At 49.4% G+C, this 14,498-nt stretch overlaps 1 protein-coding gene across 1 annotated transcript in view; it reads right to left on the reverse strand.

Moving 5' to 3' along the window:
* Positions 1–10,635: 10,635 nt before the first annotated feature.
* KCNK3 (potassium channel, subfamily K, member 3) overlaps positions 10,636–14,498 on the reverse strand; it is a 53,995-nt gene continuing 50,132 nt past the window's right edge. The window contains exon 2 of the mRNA XM_006880608.1: positions 10,636–11,567. Within this exon, the coding sequence (XP_006880670.1) occupies positions 10,636–11,567 (932 nt within the window). The remainder of the gene's footprint in view (positions 11,568–14,498) is intronic.

Genomic DNA, 14,498 nt, shown 5'->3' on the forward strand with positions numbered 1-14,498 from the left:
CTGAGGCCCGGTGTGCTGGGGACTATTCAGGGTCATCTGCACTCTCACTGTGTGGTGTAGTTAGGGGGCGTGTGTATCCTGGGAGCCCAACAGACATTTGAAGGTGGCAGATTTTTTGCAGCATTTCACCTAAGGAAAGCTGACTGTTGGCCAGAGGAGGGGGCCCCAAGGGGTTTGTGGGACTCTCAGAGACAAGCTGTGGGAGCAGGGTGGTGGAGAGGTTCTTAAATCCCAGAATGAGTGCCCAAGAGCCAACAATTGGAGCCTCACCACACGCAGGGCTTCCATTGTCTTTTTAGTCCCTCTTTGTCTGTCCTCAGCCAGCCAGAAATAGAAGGTGGTGGCGGGGAGAACTTGCCTCCTCCCCTTTCCAAGGCCCTCAGGTTAGGCATGATCTATTCTGGGAGTAGGAAGGAAATTGGCATTAAAATTCATTTGAGCCTGAAGTTGTAAACTGGACTAGATGGACTGGATTTCCTTATTCCAAAGAGTGGCCAGAAAGCTCTGGGTTTGGTCCTGCTGTTGTTGTTATGTGCCATCGAGTTGACTGAGACTCATAGTGACCATATGCACAACAGCTCTGAACCTTGTCCTGACCTGAGCCAGTCTCACTGTCTCCAACACACCTACCCTCATTGCCCCAGTTACTATGTCAACCCATCTCACCAAGGGCCTTCCTTTCCTGTGCTGTCCTTCCACCCTTCCAAGCATCACATCCTTCTTCAGAGACTTGTGTCTCCTGGCCACAAGTCCAAAGTATATAAGACAGAGCTTCAAAATCCCAGCCTCCAAGGAGAAACTTGGTTTCACCTTCTCCAGGACAGACTTACTTGTTCTCTTGGTGATTCATGATATGTTCAATACTATCCCCCAGCACCACAACTCAAAGGTATCCATTCCTCTTCTATCATCCTTCGCCACTGTCCAGCTCTTGATGCATAGAAAGTGATTGTGAAGACCATGGCCTGGATCAGGAACATCTTAGTCTTTAGACTAACGCTGTTGCTCTTCAGCACTCTGGAGAGATTTATGACAGCAGATTTTCCCAGTGCAATTTGTCTTTTGATTTTCTGACAGCTGGTGCCAAGAGTATTGATTATGCAGCCAAGCAAGTTGAACTTGCTAACAACCTCAACTTATTCTCCATCTATCACTATGCTGCCAACTGACCCAGTGGTAAGAATCTTTGTCTTCTTGATGTTGAGCTTCAATCTGTATTGAAGACTATAGTCCTTGGCATTCTGCAGCAAGCACTTCAGGTCTTCTTCCGTTTCTGTGAGCAAGGTTGTGTCATCTGCATAACACATGTTGTTGATGAGTCTTCCTTCAATCTTGATGCCACCTTCATCCTCATACAGTCCAGCCTCTCAAATGATCTGTTCCACATATAGACTGAAAAGGAAGGGGGACAGGATTCACTCCTTTTCTGATTTTGAACCATGCAGTATTTCCTTGCTCCATTCTGATGACTGCCTCCTGGTCCAAGCATAGGTTTCACATGAGCACAATCATGTGTTCTATGATTCTCATTCTTCTCAAGTTTATCCACAATTTGTTACGATCAGTACAGTTAAATGTCTTTGCATAGTCAATGAAACACAGATAGACATTCTTCTGGTACTCTCTGCTTTCAGTCAAGATCTGTCTGATATTGACTACAAAATATTCCTGGTGCCACAGCCTCTTCTAAACCCAGCTTATACATTTGGCAGTTTTCTGTTGATGTACTTTTCCATTCATTTTTGAATAATCTTCAGCAAGATTTTGCTTACATGTGAAAAAGTTCAATAATTTCTATACTCTGCTTCTATTTAAACAAGATTGGGAGACTCAGCCTAGCATTTGCTAACTGTGGTGAAGGGAAGAAGCACAAAACCACTTCTTCTTTGTGGTTCATTAGCTTCAGATTGTTCAATAATCCTGTCACAGTTGCTGGTGGCCTATGGAACTTTCAGCTTCTGGTAAGGGACAATTCATCTAGGTCTGTATCCTTCCACATCCTTTGACAAAATGTCCTGAGGCCAGGACTTGAAGTTCTCTATCGCCTCCCTCTGCCAGCCTCAGCACCCACAGGGACATCCTCATGGTCTCAATACGGCTGCCACAGCTCTAAACATCACACATAGGCTCAGCAAGTCTAGTTAGAACAGATAGATGTCTCTCCCATTCTCTTTTAGAATGATTTAGAGATAATTTCTTTTATGAGGAGCAAAGTATTTCCTGGAAGCTTCCAAATGACTTCCTTGAATAATAAACTCATCTCACATTAATTAAATTAATCTTTGTAAAGATGTTTGACCCTGGCGTTAGGGAAGTGACTGATAAATGTCAGGTTTCTGTCATCAAGGTATAGACTGCCATAGCGGTTCACATGACAAAATCTGGGGGGTTTGTGGATTGTAGGTTCAATGTGAGGTGACTGACTAAAAATCAGATGCACTCCTTAATAGGAGTGTGTGTGTGTGTGTGTGTGTGTGTGTGTGTGTGTGTGTGTGTGTTGTACCGTGGAGTCAGAACCGACCCATAGCTGATCCTCTCGCTGGTTTTCAGAGGCAGTTAATAGCACAAGAGGAGATTGCTCATCCTTCTTCCACAGAGCAGCTGGTGGCCGTGAACCACATGCCTTTGCGGTTGCAGTACAGTAGTCTCCAAACTGATGAGGAATAATGATGTCAGTTTGAGGAATAAGGTGAGTCTGATTCAGAGCATGATTTTTTTCCAGTCACTTGCTGTGCATCTGAGAGCTGGACAGTGAATAAAGATGACAGAAAAAGAATTGATGCCTTTGAGCTGTGGTGTTGGAGAAGAGCTATGAACATCCCATGGACAGCCAAGAGAACAAACAGATATATCTTGGAGAGGGTGTAGCCTGAGTGCTCTTTGGAAGCAAAAATGATGAGGCTTCACCTCACATATTTTGGGCATGTTATTAGGAGGGACTATTGCTTGAAGAGGGACATGATGCTGGGAAGGGTGGAGGGTCGGCGAAGGAGAGGAAGATCCTCAACCAGGTGGATTGACACAGTGACTGCTGCAATGGCTCGTGTGTCAGGAAGTGCAAGGATGGCACAGGATAGAACAGGGTTCAGATCTTTTGTTTATAGGGTCACTATGTGTCATACTGGACTCAACAGCACCTATCAACAATACCAGTAGCCACAGCAAAGGAGGGACTAGCCATTGATGCTGAACTGTTTGGGTCACACAGGGTATATCTGAAGCTTTTGCAGGGAAGGTAGCTAGCATGATGTGGGGCCTAGTATGGCTGAGACATTTAAACTGAAGAAGATTCAGTCAGTTGTCAATGAGGGGAGCCATGGCGAATTGTTCAGAAAAAGGTCCGTGATGGAGGGATTTACCACTCATCTGACGTCAGATGGCAGAGCCAAAACCAGTTGTTATCTGAATAGAAAGCCTACATTTGTGGTCATCAGAGCTGTGGCCCATCAAAGAATGCATGAGCTGCCTCAGAAAAAAAGTCCTGAAATTTGAGACTGTACAACCTGTTAGAGAAGCCTTCAGGTGATTCTTACTTTGAGAGGAGCGAAGGCTGGGCTCTGGATTTCAGGTATTGAGGTGCAATGGAAAGTGCAGGAGCTTTTGAATAAGATGGTCCCAAGTGGAGGAGTCTTTTGCTATTTAATAGCGTAGTGATCTTGGGCAAGTCACTTAATCTCCCTGAACCTCAGTTTTCTTGTCTATCAAAACTAGGGTAACAGCAAGACAGGCTTGTGAGCACTGTGAAATGTATGGCACGCTGTAGACACTTATGAATAAATATCCCTTTGTTCTTGTGTTGGTAGGGGCTTCTGAGTCAGCTCTGACTCACAGAGATCCTATGTATTATAACAGAACAAAATACTAGAAACAAGCCCTACAATGAGGGTCATGCAGAAAACAATATTTAGGTTTCTCAGGATGGATGAACAAGATCCTTCCCAGCAATGAGAGTTTACACTATGAGAAAGGACCAAGGACCGGAGATGTGGGCAGAACACACCCCATCTTGTACCAAGTTGCCTGCTCGAGGACACCTCTAGTGTCCACCTCAGGTGGACATCTATAATCTGGGGTAGCAGGATCTTACACCCTAATGCTGGGCCTCCTTCCTGCTGCTCTGACCTGACCATCAGCCCAGAATATTCCGTAGTCAGAGATGATCTGGCCACATTTTCCCTCTCCAAGAGATCAAGAGTGCTGATTTGGGGTGCTGGGTTGTAACAGAAGCTTGACCTTTACCCCAGGCATCCTTGTTCTGCCACCTTATTGTTCTGCTGAATGATGGGTTTATGGGCTGGATGTTACTGTCCTATGTCCAAAGTCTAGGGCTCTGGGCAGAGCTTGTCCAGGGCACATGGTGAAGTGGGTCAAGTGTTCGTCATTTCTTCTCCTTTGACGGATGGGTCCTGTGAACCAGGTCCACCAGGGCCTCTTCAGTCCAGTGGAACCAGCCCATGTGGGGCTCATGAGCTCTCTGGCCCACACTTACCAGCACGGGGCTCCAGCATATGTCCCAGGGCTTCAGATGGAGAGCTGTGTTGGGAACAGCTCCTGCTCTCAGGCCTTAGGGTCCTTCTAAGCTTTCATTTTGTCACTTGTGAACCAAGGATGTTAATTTTTGCCTAAATCACCAAGTAACAGCGTGATATGAAGGAATTTTGTACATGAAAAACACTGTCAGTGTGGATTTTTGGTGATTCATTGGCCAGAGAGAAAGAATCACACAGGTCGTTTCTACCTCCGTCCCTGCCTATAAAGGGACGCTCCCTCCCCCTCAGCCCTCTGGCTGCAGCTGGAAGACTGAGGGTGGAGGGATGATGGTGGTGCTGCTATGAGGGCCCCCATTTGTCCTGCTGTGGATGTGGTAAGTTTCCAGCATCAGAATGACTCAATCCCAGAGTTTAACAACTTGCTTCTGAAATCAGAGTCCCTTGGGCTCCTCATCTGTGTGAGTGAGTGTGGCTGGGGAGGGTGGAGGGAAGTTAGGCTAGCCTTGGCTACAGCATTATCTTGCTTTGTGACCTTGATCTTGTCTCTTTCTGTGAATTAAAATTTCTTCCCCTGAGAAAGAGGGAGCTGGCCCATGATCTAAAGGAGTGTGTACGTACACACACACACACACACACACACACACACACACACACACACGTTCCTTTCTTCACAGTCTTTTGTCAAAAGGTTATGGCCGTGCCCAAGGACTATGTTGCAGTGTCACGGCTCTTGCTCAGCTGGGCCAGGGAAGGGGATAGACTCCACCATAGACGAGGCTTGAATGGCCACATAGAACACGGAGCCCCTCAGCCTTCTGGCCTGCTGGCAATATTTACATGTCCTTCCTGAATAAACCTTTCCCTGGCCCTGGTCAACCCTCCTTGCTCTGGCTTCCTGACATAAGTTATGGGGAGACTACCTGGCTTGAGGAAGGGGTAATGCTGAGCTTGTAGAAAAAGCTGATGCGGACCCCAGTGTGGAGGTGGGAAGATCTTGGGTAAAAAGGATTTCTTTGCTCCATCAAAATCTGTTGCTTCTTAAGTGTGACATTTTCAGGTTATAGTCTGTCTGCTTATAAAGATTCTGTATGAGAAAAGACCATGTGATAAATATCTATGCAACTTTGCCTAACCTGAGCTAAAGACTCAGGCCATCATGGGGACAGTGCTCAGCAAGGTGAATACGAACATATGCTTTGGAGCCATCACGCCTGGGTTCAAATCCCAGCTCTGCTACCAAGTAGCTGCCTGATCTTGGTCAATGAGCTGCACTCAGCCTAGGTTTCAGTTGAGAAGTATTTTATATTATTAGGGCCTTCAGTCATAGAATAGAACTCTGGTGGCCTAGTGGGTAAGGAGTTGCGCTGCCACATCCTTGGCCAATCAATGGTTTGAATCCACCATCTACCCTGAGCGAGAAAGATGAGTACTTTCCTCTCAAAACCCACTGGAGGGTCAGCTAAGGAGAAGTTCTGATGTGAAGGCTATGAGTTTTTAGTTCAGTCCTAGGATTTACAAAGCAACCTTTTTTAATTGCTTGCAGGAGGGAGGGACCTGCCTTTTCTCTTCATCAGACAATAGATCAGCATTTCCAAAGTGGCTTCCTGGAACCCAAGATGTGAAAGGCTACCTTTCTAGAGACGGAGGGTCTGATGTTTAGCATGACAGTGCTAGGTGAACAAGGTTAAACAGCTGACTGCTGCAGGGCTTTTCATAACCTTTACTAAGCTGCCTTCAGAAGCTCAATGAAAGCAGCACTTCTCCAAATTCATTTGACCAAGGAACCGCTTCCCACAAAGCACATCATGTTACAGGTCAGGGAGGAGTGACTGTGGCTCCCATCCAGGAACCTTCTCTCCGTGTGCTTCACCCACCAACTCACCACATATGTTGTACTTCACCCCTACTCTGCAGTCCTGATTTTCTATTTATGTTTGCGTATACATATATATTTATTGCAGGAGACCACAGATGCTGTGTGGAAGGGAGAAGGTTGGGGATTGGAATTGGACAGAGGGCAATGCTGAGCTCCCAGGAGCTTTGGGCAAAGGAAGCTGTGATGCCTTCCACAGCTGCCCTCACGCTGATAACCCCTAGAAAGAGGGGTAAATGCAGTCTCTGGGGGCTCCCTGAAATTCTGTTTATAATGATTTTGCCCCAGGCGGTTAAGAAAGGAGGACAAGTGTCAGCGTGTTTACATCCTGCTTAGGAAAGTAGAAGTAACCTTGTTCTGGCCACTGCTGACCTCAAAAACGAAATTGTTTCTGTTGCTGTTTGTATTTATTAATAGTTGTTCTAAGAAGGACTGAGGCAGCTGGACCAATGAACATTGAGCCTAGCTTCTGATGGGCTCGGGAGTGAGTCACAGGAGCTGGTCACAGGAGAGAGGAAGCCGGCAGGAGTTAAGTCCCAGTTCAACTGTGGTCACCCGGAGGGAAAACGGCCAATGGCAGCATGTCCCAGGAGGCAGCCAGGGTCCCAGACCACGCACCATCCTTCTCCCAGAGGTGTTGTGCCACCATTTCTTTCTTTGAATCCTGTGCTCCCCAATAAATAGGTCTCTTTCTGTTACCTTTCAATTGGACTGTGTGTGTAAGTGGAGGACTGGGAGGAAGTGCCTTCATCTTTAATATCTAGTGTATATCAATCCACTGATAACAACCATTAATGGGTGGAGAAATTAATTTTTTTACAATGAGATAGAATAGAGAGCATTAGAGTACATTGGATGTTGTAGGGGGTATTATTTAATGAAAGATGACAGATAGATGATAGATAATAGATAATAGATGATAGATAGATAGATAAATGAGGTTGTGCTATAAAATGTATCGCTGGAGTTTGCACTCCATGAAGTTTCTAAGTTATTAGTTAGCTGATTCTAAGGACTGGTTCCAGTCAGCCACAGTGGGCTGGCAACCTGGATCTGTCCTGAGTCCACAAGGACATACCACAGCAGCCTTGTCCCAAGTGTACCTTGAAGGAAAATTCTTGTGACCTGCTCTCTTTGAAGGAGCAGTTTCTCTGTCAGGAGCCCCTGTAGAGAAGGTTACCCCCCACTCCTGGCTGGCAGAGCTATTACCAGTGTTGGTCAGTGCCAAATCAACCATGTGTATCTGGTCCAGACTCTGCAGGCTGTGTGAGGAGAGGTGAACACTGGTCTAGGAATGCTGGCTTAGGTTCTAATCTCAGGTCTCAAGTGGCTTACCCTCTCATGAGCCTCAGTTTACTCACCTGCAAGGGACGGGTTGGATGGGGTGATTTCTCAGGTCTTAAGGTGCTCTAGTAGGTAAAATGTGTGGCCAACCCAAAAGCAAGCAGTGAAATCTACCAGCTGCTTCAAGAGAGTAAGACAGGCAATCTCCTCCCATGTGATTTACAGCCTCTGGGGGTCAGCTATGAGTTAGTTCTGTCTCAATGGCAACGAATTTGAATTTTGAGATTTAATGTGCTCTGTGTGTCCCTGGATGACACTGAGAGAACCTCCATCTTTGGGAACATCACAAAAGGGAAGCCGATGCTACCTTCTTGGCTTCTCTGCTTTGCTCCTGAAGTCCACCTGGGATGTAAAAGTGGGTGTGTCTGTAGACCCCCAACCGGGCAGGCCAGGTGGAAGTGGCTGCTTCTGGGCAGCATCAGAGGTGTGAAGTGACAGATGCAACTGGAGCCTGAGTCTGGTCTCCATGGACAGCATTTATTAGGCGCCATTCTCAGTGTGAAGACAGGTAGGCAGGAGGAGCTGAGGGGAGGCTGAGGCAGCCGCAACCTTTGGAGTCCAGGAGCTGCCTGGGGTGTGGGTGTAAGGGTTTGTCACCCACACATATTGCATATTCTGTGGCAGTGTGCCCAGGCATAAGGCATCGGGGAAGCAGAAAGGCTGCCTGCAGTGGGAGGGGGTGAGGAGGGGCAGCGACATCAGCCTTCCAGTTCTCTGGGAGAGACCCTGCCAGGGACCCGAGCGTAGGCAGAGCCCTGGCCTCGGACGGTTCCTCTTCCTTCCTCGCCATCTCCCTGCAACTTTGGTTGTGGCTCCCTTAGGACTAACTGGACAGGACCCCTCAAAGGCAGGGTCACACTAAGGACAGAAGCAGCCAGCCCTGCCCACGCAGAGGCACTGCCTCTGGTCCCAGATCCCCCACATTGAGACAGGACGCACACACAGGCCAGATCAGACTCTTTTCGATGGGTTCCCATAGCTGATGTGGCCTGAGGCTGATCACCCTGTGGACTCCCCTTTCCGGTTTCCCAGAATGCCAGGGCTGGCCATGCTTGGCAGTGCTGAGATGCTGACATTGGACAGCACGAGAGGCCAGTGTTGACGGTGGAGGAGTCCTCTGCCCACTCCCTCTTGATGCAGTTCTGAGTCACTGGACCAGCTGCATGATGACTCTTGACAATGGGGTTGATGGTATCACCTCAGCCTGGTACATTTCACCTGGATTTCTGCATTGCAGGTGGTTTAGGCAGTGGGCACATCAGGTCTGAGCGCCTCACCTGGGACAAGTGTTCTCTGCTTCTGCACTGGCTTCTCTCTGGCTCCTTGGGACACAGACACCACAATGGCTGGGAAATCAGGGATAATGCCCCGTAGGATGACTGAAACACATCCATTGGCTTGTGTGGAAGAAAGTTCCTTTCTTTGTGGAAGACAGACCTGAAGATACATTTCAGTGAACATTCCAAGCAAGAAAACCCCGTGGGACAGTTCTGCTTTGCCACCTTTGGTGGCTGTGAAGTTGGAACTGATTGAATGGCACACAATAACAACAACAACACGGCAAGATGTGCCTGCCCCATCTCTTGCTCAGCCCAATTAGCTCCTTATCCTGGTCTTTCTTCTGTGTCTCAGCTTTGTTCATAATGCAATCCAGAGACCACGGGTTCCTACACAGCCTCAGGGCTCAGGCAGTGCTCCCACCTCCTAACTAGGAGTAGTATGGACAGTGCCCCAGACCTTGGGCATCCAGCTCTGGTTTAAGCCCCAACTGCCCATCGAATGCCAGGTAGGCAAAGCAGGAACTTTCCATTTTAGTGCAGGCAGAGCAGCTGGAAGGAAAGAACACTGACTGGGAGGACGCAACCAGTTGGGTGGTTGTTCCCGTTGCCTTTTCTGTCTGTCTCTTCTTGGGCAAAGCCACCTCATCTGTCTGAGAATCAGTGTCATGTCCTCAACTGGTAATTGGGAATGAGACCTCCTCTTCCTCTGGTAACCTAACTGGAATATTGTGAGAATCAAAGGAATGAGTAGGCAAGACAGGCTTTTCAGTGGCTAAAAAACAATCACTCCACCAGTTTAAGAGATGGTGATGCTAAGCAGTGGCTATAGGTGGAAAAATTCGGAGTTTCGTGTTCTAGACTCCAAGGTCAGTCCTCTCACGACTGGACCACCTTCTCCTGCTCCTCCTAAGAATATGGCTGGAGGTCAGTTAACTGTCACAGCTGGAAACACCCTGCAGTCTGGGAAGCCACTGTCTCCTCCACTGTCCCCCTCCTGTCTTCCTGCAGGCCAATCTGTCCTTCCTTGTTTGTTTTGCCCTCTGAGGGCTAGCTTTAGGGACTGCTAGGTTCCCATTGTCTCCATACTGCAAAGCCATGCAAAACAACACGAAAGGTAGGGGAAAGTTGGGACACAGCTGGGGATGAGGAGGGGCAGTGAGCTTGAGGGGTGACTTGGACAAAGACACCCTGGCTTCTGGAGCCAAGGGAAAGTGGGAGACCTGGCAGGACAGAGGTATAAATAGAGATGCAAATGTACACGGAACACGGAAATCCCCTCCGGAGGTGGAGGTTTGGGGACCAGCAGGGCCTCTGAGGACTGGGGAGCCCCTTAGACCTCTGAAGGGATGAGCGGCTCCCAGCTTCTATCTTCCCTTCCCCCTGGCCCCAAGTTTCACATTTCTCAGAATTTTCAGGGCCCTGGATGGGGCCTCCAGGGGTCCCGCAAAACCTGGGCTCCTGCCAGCTGGTGCGAGCAGGCACAGTCGGAGATGGGGGTAGGGTGGTGAGGGGGTTGGGAGGCGTCCCACGGGGCCTGAAGGCTGCTAAGTGGCCGCCTCGATGACCCCTGCAGCTGCTCTGGGCAGGAGCCCTCCCACCGCCCGGCCCGGCCCGCCCACGCTCCCAGTGCGCCAGGCCCGCAGGGCGGTCACACGGAGCTCCGGCGCTTCATGAGGCCACGGAAGGTGGACAGGCTGTGCAAGCCGGTGGACACGGAGCTGATGGCGGAGCGCGGCGCCGCGCTGCAGAGGCAGCGGTGCGAGGGAGTGTCGCTGTAGCGGCCGCCCCCTCCCGGCGACGAGTGGCTCTGCTCCACGCACGTGTCGGACGTGGAGAGGTCCCGCGGGATGATCATGGGGATGGAATACTGCAGCTTCTCGCGGCTCTTGTACCACAAGCACGAGCACATGGACTGGAAGTGCAGCACCTCCGCATACACGTTGCGGAAGCCGCCACCGCCGCCGCCGCCGCCCGCCACCGCGGTGGACGAGGTGGTGTCGGTGGTGTGCACGCTGCCGCCCGCGCCGCCGACGCAGCCCGAGCCGCCGCCGCCCGCCTGCCCGTTGCGCGTGAGCAGCGCGCGATGCTCGGCGTCGCGCTTTTCGTCCTCGGCGTTCATGGTCATGAAGCGCAGCACCACGAGGTTGAGGAAGGCTCCGATGACCGTGAGGCCGGTGAGGATATAGACGAAGCTGAAGGCCACGTACTGCGGCTGCGTCTGCAGCGCCTGGTCCTTCTGCAGCGCCACGTAGTCACCGAAGCCGATGGTGGTGAGAGTGATGAAGCAGTAGTAGTAGGCCTGGAAAAAGGTCCAGTGCTCATAATAGGAGAAGGCGGCGGCGCCGATGCACAGCGTGCTAATGCACGAGAAGAAGCCGATGAGCACCATGTTGGCCATGGATACGTCGGCGCGCCGCATGCCCAACCCCTTCTTGGTGCGGTGCAGCAGATACTTCACGAAGGTGTTGATGCGCTCGCCCAGGCTCTGGAACATGACGAGCGTGAGTGGGATGCCCAGCAATGCGTAGAACATGCAGAACACCTTCCCACCATCCGTGCTGGGAGCTGCGTGACCATAGCCTGGAGAAGTAGGGGAAGAGGGGGAAAAAAAAAGACCACATGCTATTGGACGGTCGACCAGAAACCCTCTTCCATTGCCCTCTTTTCTCCATCCATTGTCCCATTGCAGATTCTGGATGTCTTTCCTACTAGCCCAAACCAGTTACGAGCATTTTCTTGTCCCAGCAGTGTGCTAATGCTATTGCTTCTGCTTTCCTATTTACCTTTGTAACAACTTCATAAAATAAGAGAGCAAGGAACCTGGAAATAGGCTTGGGAGGGCTAGGAGATTTCCCCCATGCTTTGGAAACCAAGTAACCTGTCATTGAACTGGAGTCTAGTTTCAAAGACTGCAGCGTTTAAATATATCTAGGGAACAAACTAGGGAGCTCCGGTAGCTTAGTGAGTAGGGAGTTGTGCTGCCAATCCAAAGGCAGGCAGTTCAAAGACATCAGTAGCGCTACAGGAGACAGATGAGCAGTCTCCTGCTGAGTAATATACAATCTTTGAAAACTCGCGGTCAGCTGTGAGTGGGTTTGACCCCATGGCAATGAATGAGTTTGAGGAGGTGTTTTGTTTTGGGGGATATTTATGAGAGAACAGTCTGACTCCTGATACTGCTGGAAACTTTGTTCGGAGGCGGCAGGAATTGTGGGAAGATATGGACCAGTCTGGAGGCCTGGGTTCTAGTTCTGTTTCTATGAGTGTTAGGTATATTCCTTGTCCTTTCTTGGTCTTGATTTTCTTGGCTGTAACATGAAGAGGTTGGACTAAATAAATTCTGACATCCTGCTATGGATGACTTCTTGATGCTGCTAGCCAGAGTTTATGGGGGTAGTTAGCACGAGTCCTAGAAAAAGGAGAAACAATTCTAGGAAAAGGGGAAAGAAAGAGAGCCCCTTGCCCCCACCGCCTCGTTGTATGATAGGTGCTCTAGAAATCTTACTAACCCCCAGACTGGGGCCTGGGCTCATCCTCTGTGCCCAGCCCCAAAGTAAAATCTAAACCTTATAGGGAAGTCATCATCTAGAAGCCCTAGATGCCATTTGAAGTGTGTTACCATTATCAGAAAGACACTTCCCACTCCATTTGCCCAACCCCATGGGATCAGAGGCCACACAGAGTCAGCCCTCAAATGACCTCAAGTCAACAATTTTGCCTGTTGAATTGGAGGGGGATGGACCTTGGATGTGAATTTAGAAACACTAGCCACAAGTTTTGGCTCTGTCACTAATGACTCTGTGACTTTGAGCAAATTATTCTCCCTTTCTGAGTTGTTTCCTCATTTATAAAGTGAGGTCTTCTTGGCCCTGTTTCCTTCACCAAGCTTTTGGTAATACAATTATGATAATTAAGTAATACTGGCAACCTTCTAATCCCCTCCCTCCTTTTTTAAGACTTATCAAAACTCAGCCAAATGTTTCTTCCATGAAGCCTTCCTGGATTCTTCACAGCCACAAGTGACCTCTAATTCATCTGAGTGGAGAATGTTAAACTTTTAACTCCAGACTCAATACTACCCCATTCTTCCTCTAACCCTCAGCTCTCCCAACTACATGCAAGCAGTTACTACTGACCTCAAGATGGGACACTGCTGGTCCTTGTCATAATCCTCACTGGCTTCCACTCCCACCTGGCCAGCCAGAATATCTTTGATGAGTGAGTGGCAGGGCAGATTATCATCTACTTTGCTGTCTGATTATAAGTACCATGGATTAAGCCCTTGTTCCTCCCCGTCAAATGAGTATAATAAATAGCTTCTGCTTCACAGGGCTCTTTGGGGGAGGGGGAGGGAATAAGTCAGGTAATGTGAGTAATGCATTTAGCCTGGTGGTTGTTGTTGTTGAGAACCATCAGGTCAGAACCAACCCACAGCTGACCCACCAGTGGGTTTTCAGAGGCAATTTAATCACAGGGGAGAAGAAAATAACTTCTCTCTCCTGCAGAATAACCAGTGGATTTGAACCGTGTGCCTTTGGGATGGCTGCACAACTACTTACACTAGGCCACCTGAGCTCTCTGGGATCTGGGTACATACCAAGTACTAAATAATGGCCCATTGTAACAAACAGTGAGTAAATGCCAGGATTCCTTCACATTTCCAAGAGAACTTCCAGGCTGGGGAGAAGTACAGTTTCAGGAAAACGGACATTTTTGCTAGTGCAAGGCCATTTGAATCATAAATTCAGAGAGGTGTGAGAATAGCTGCTCACGGAGTGAGCATGCGGCTGTGGGGCTGCCCTTTTAATAAGTTCCATGTCCCGACCACAGTGTGGAGCTGGTGACTCTGTCACTCCTTGCCAGGGACCCCACAGTTGAGCTGTTGAGCCACTGTGCCTGGCTCACGTACGCCCCAGCAGGCTGAGAACAGATTGTGCCGGCCAGTTCGGCTGTGGCAGCCAGACCACAACTCACGTCGACAGCTGGGCAGGCCCAGAGCCAGAGCTGCTGCTCATTGTGTCCTTCCCTGTCCCCCAGGCCATGCATCATGTGGGAGGGCATGGCGCTGCGGATTGAGCTACACACACAGTTGGGGTGTTAGCTGGGCAGCAACTTGACCACAAGCTGGCTGTGTGACCTCGGCTAGCTTTCCCCTCTCTGAACCTCATCTGTCTTGTCCGCACTCTGGGGGTTGATCTAGAACTAGATATCATTGCCTTGGCTGCCTGCCAGCACTGCTTTTAGGAGAGAGGGAGAGCCAGATAGGAAAGCACTGCAGAACCTGTGGCCTCTTGACAATGGGAGCAGTAGTGCTGGGTTCCTTCAGGTGAAGGAGCCATGACAATGCAGGCCTGATAGGGAGGCGAACCCCATGAGTCATGCAGCACCTCTCTCCATTAGGATGGAGGATCTTTGCCCTACCAATACCATTACCACCATTACTACCACCACCACTACAATCATCACCATCACCATTGCCACCACCACCATCACCATTACTACTACTACCAT

Source organism: Elephantulus edwardii, unplaced genomic scaffold, assembly GCF_000299155.1.
Source record: "Elephantulus edwardii isolate Elephantulus edwardi_28Jun2011 unplaced genomic scaffold, EleEdw1.0 scaffold00009, whole genome shotgun sequence".
NCBI lineage: Eukaryota > Metazoa > Chordata > Mammalia > Macroscelidea > Macroscelididae > Elephantulus > Elephantulus edwardii.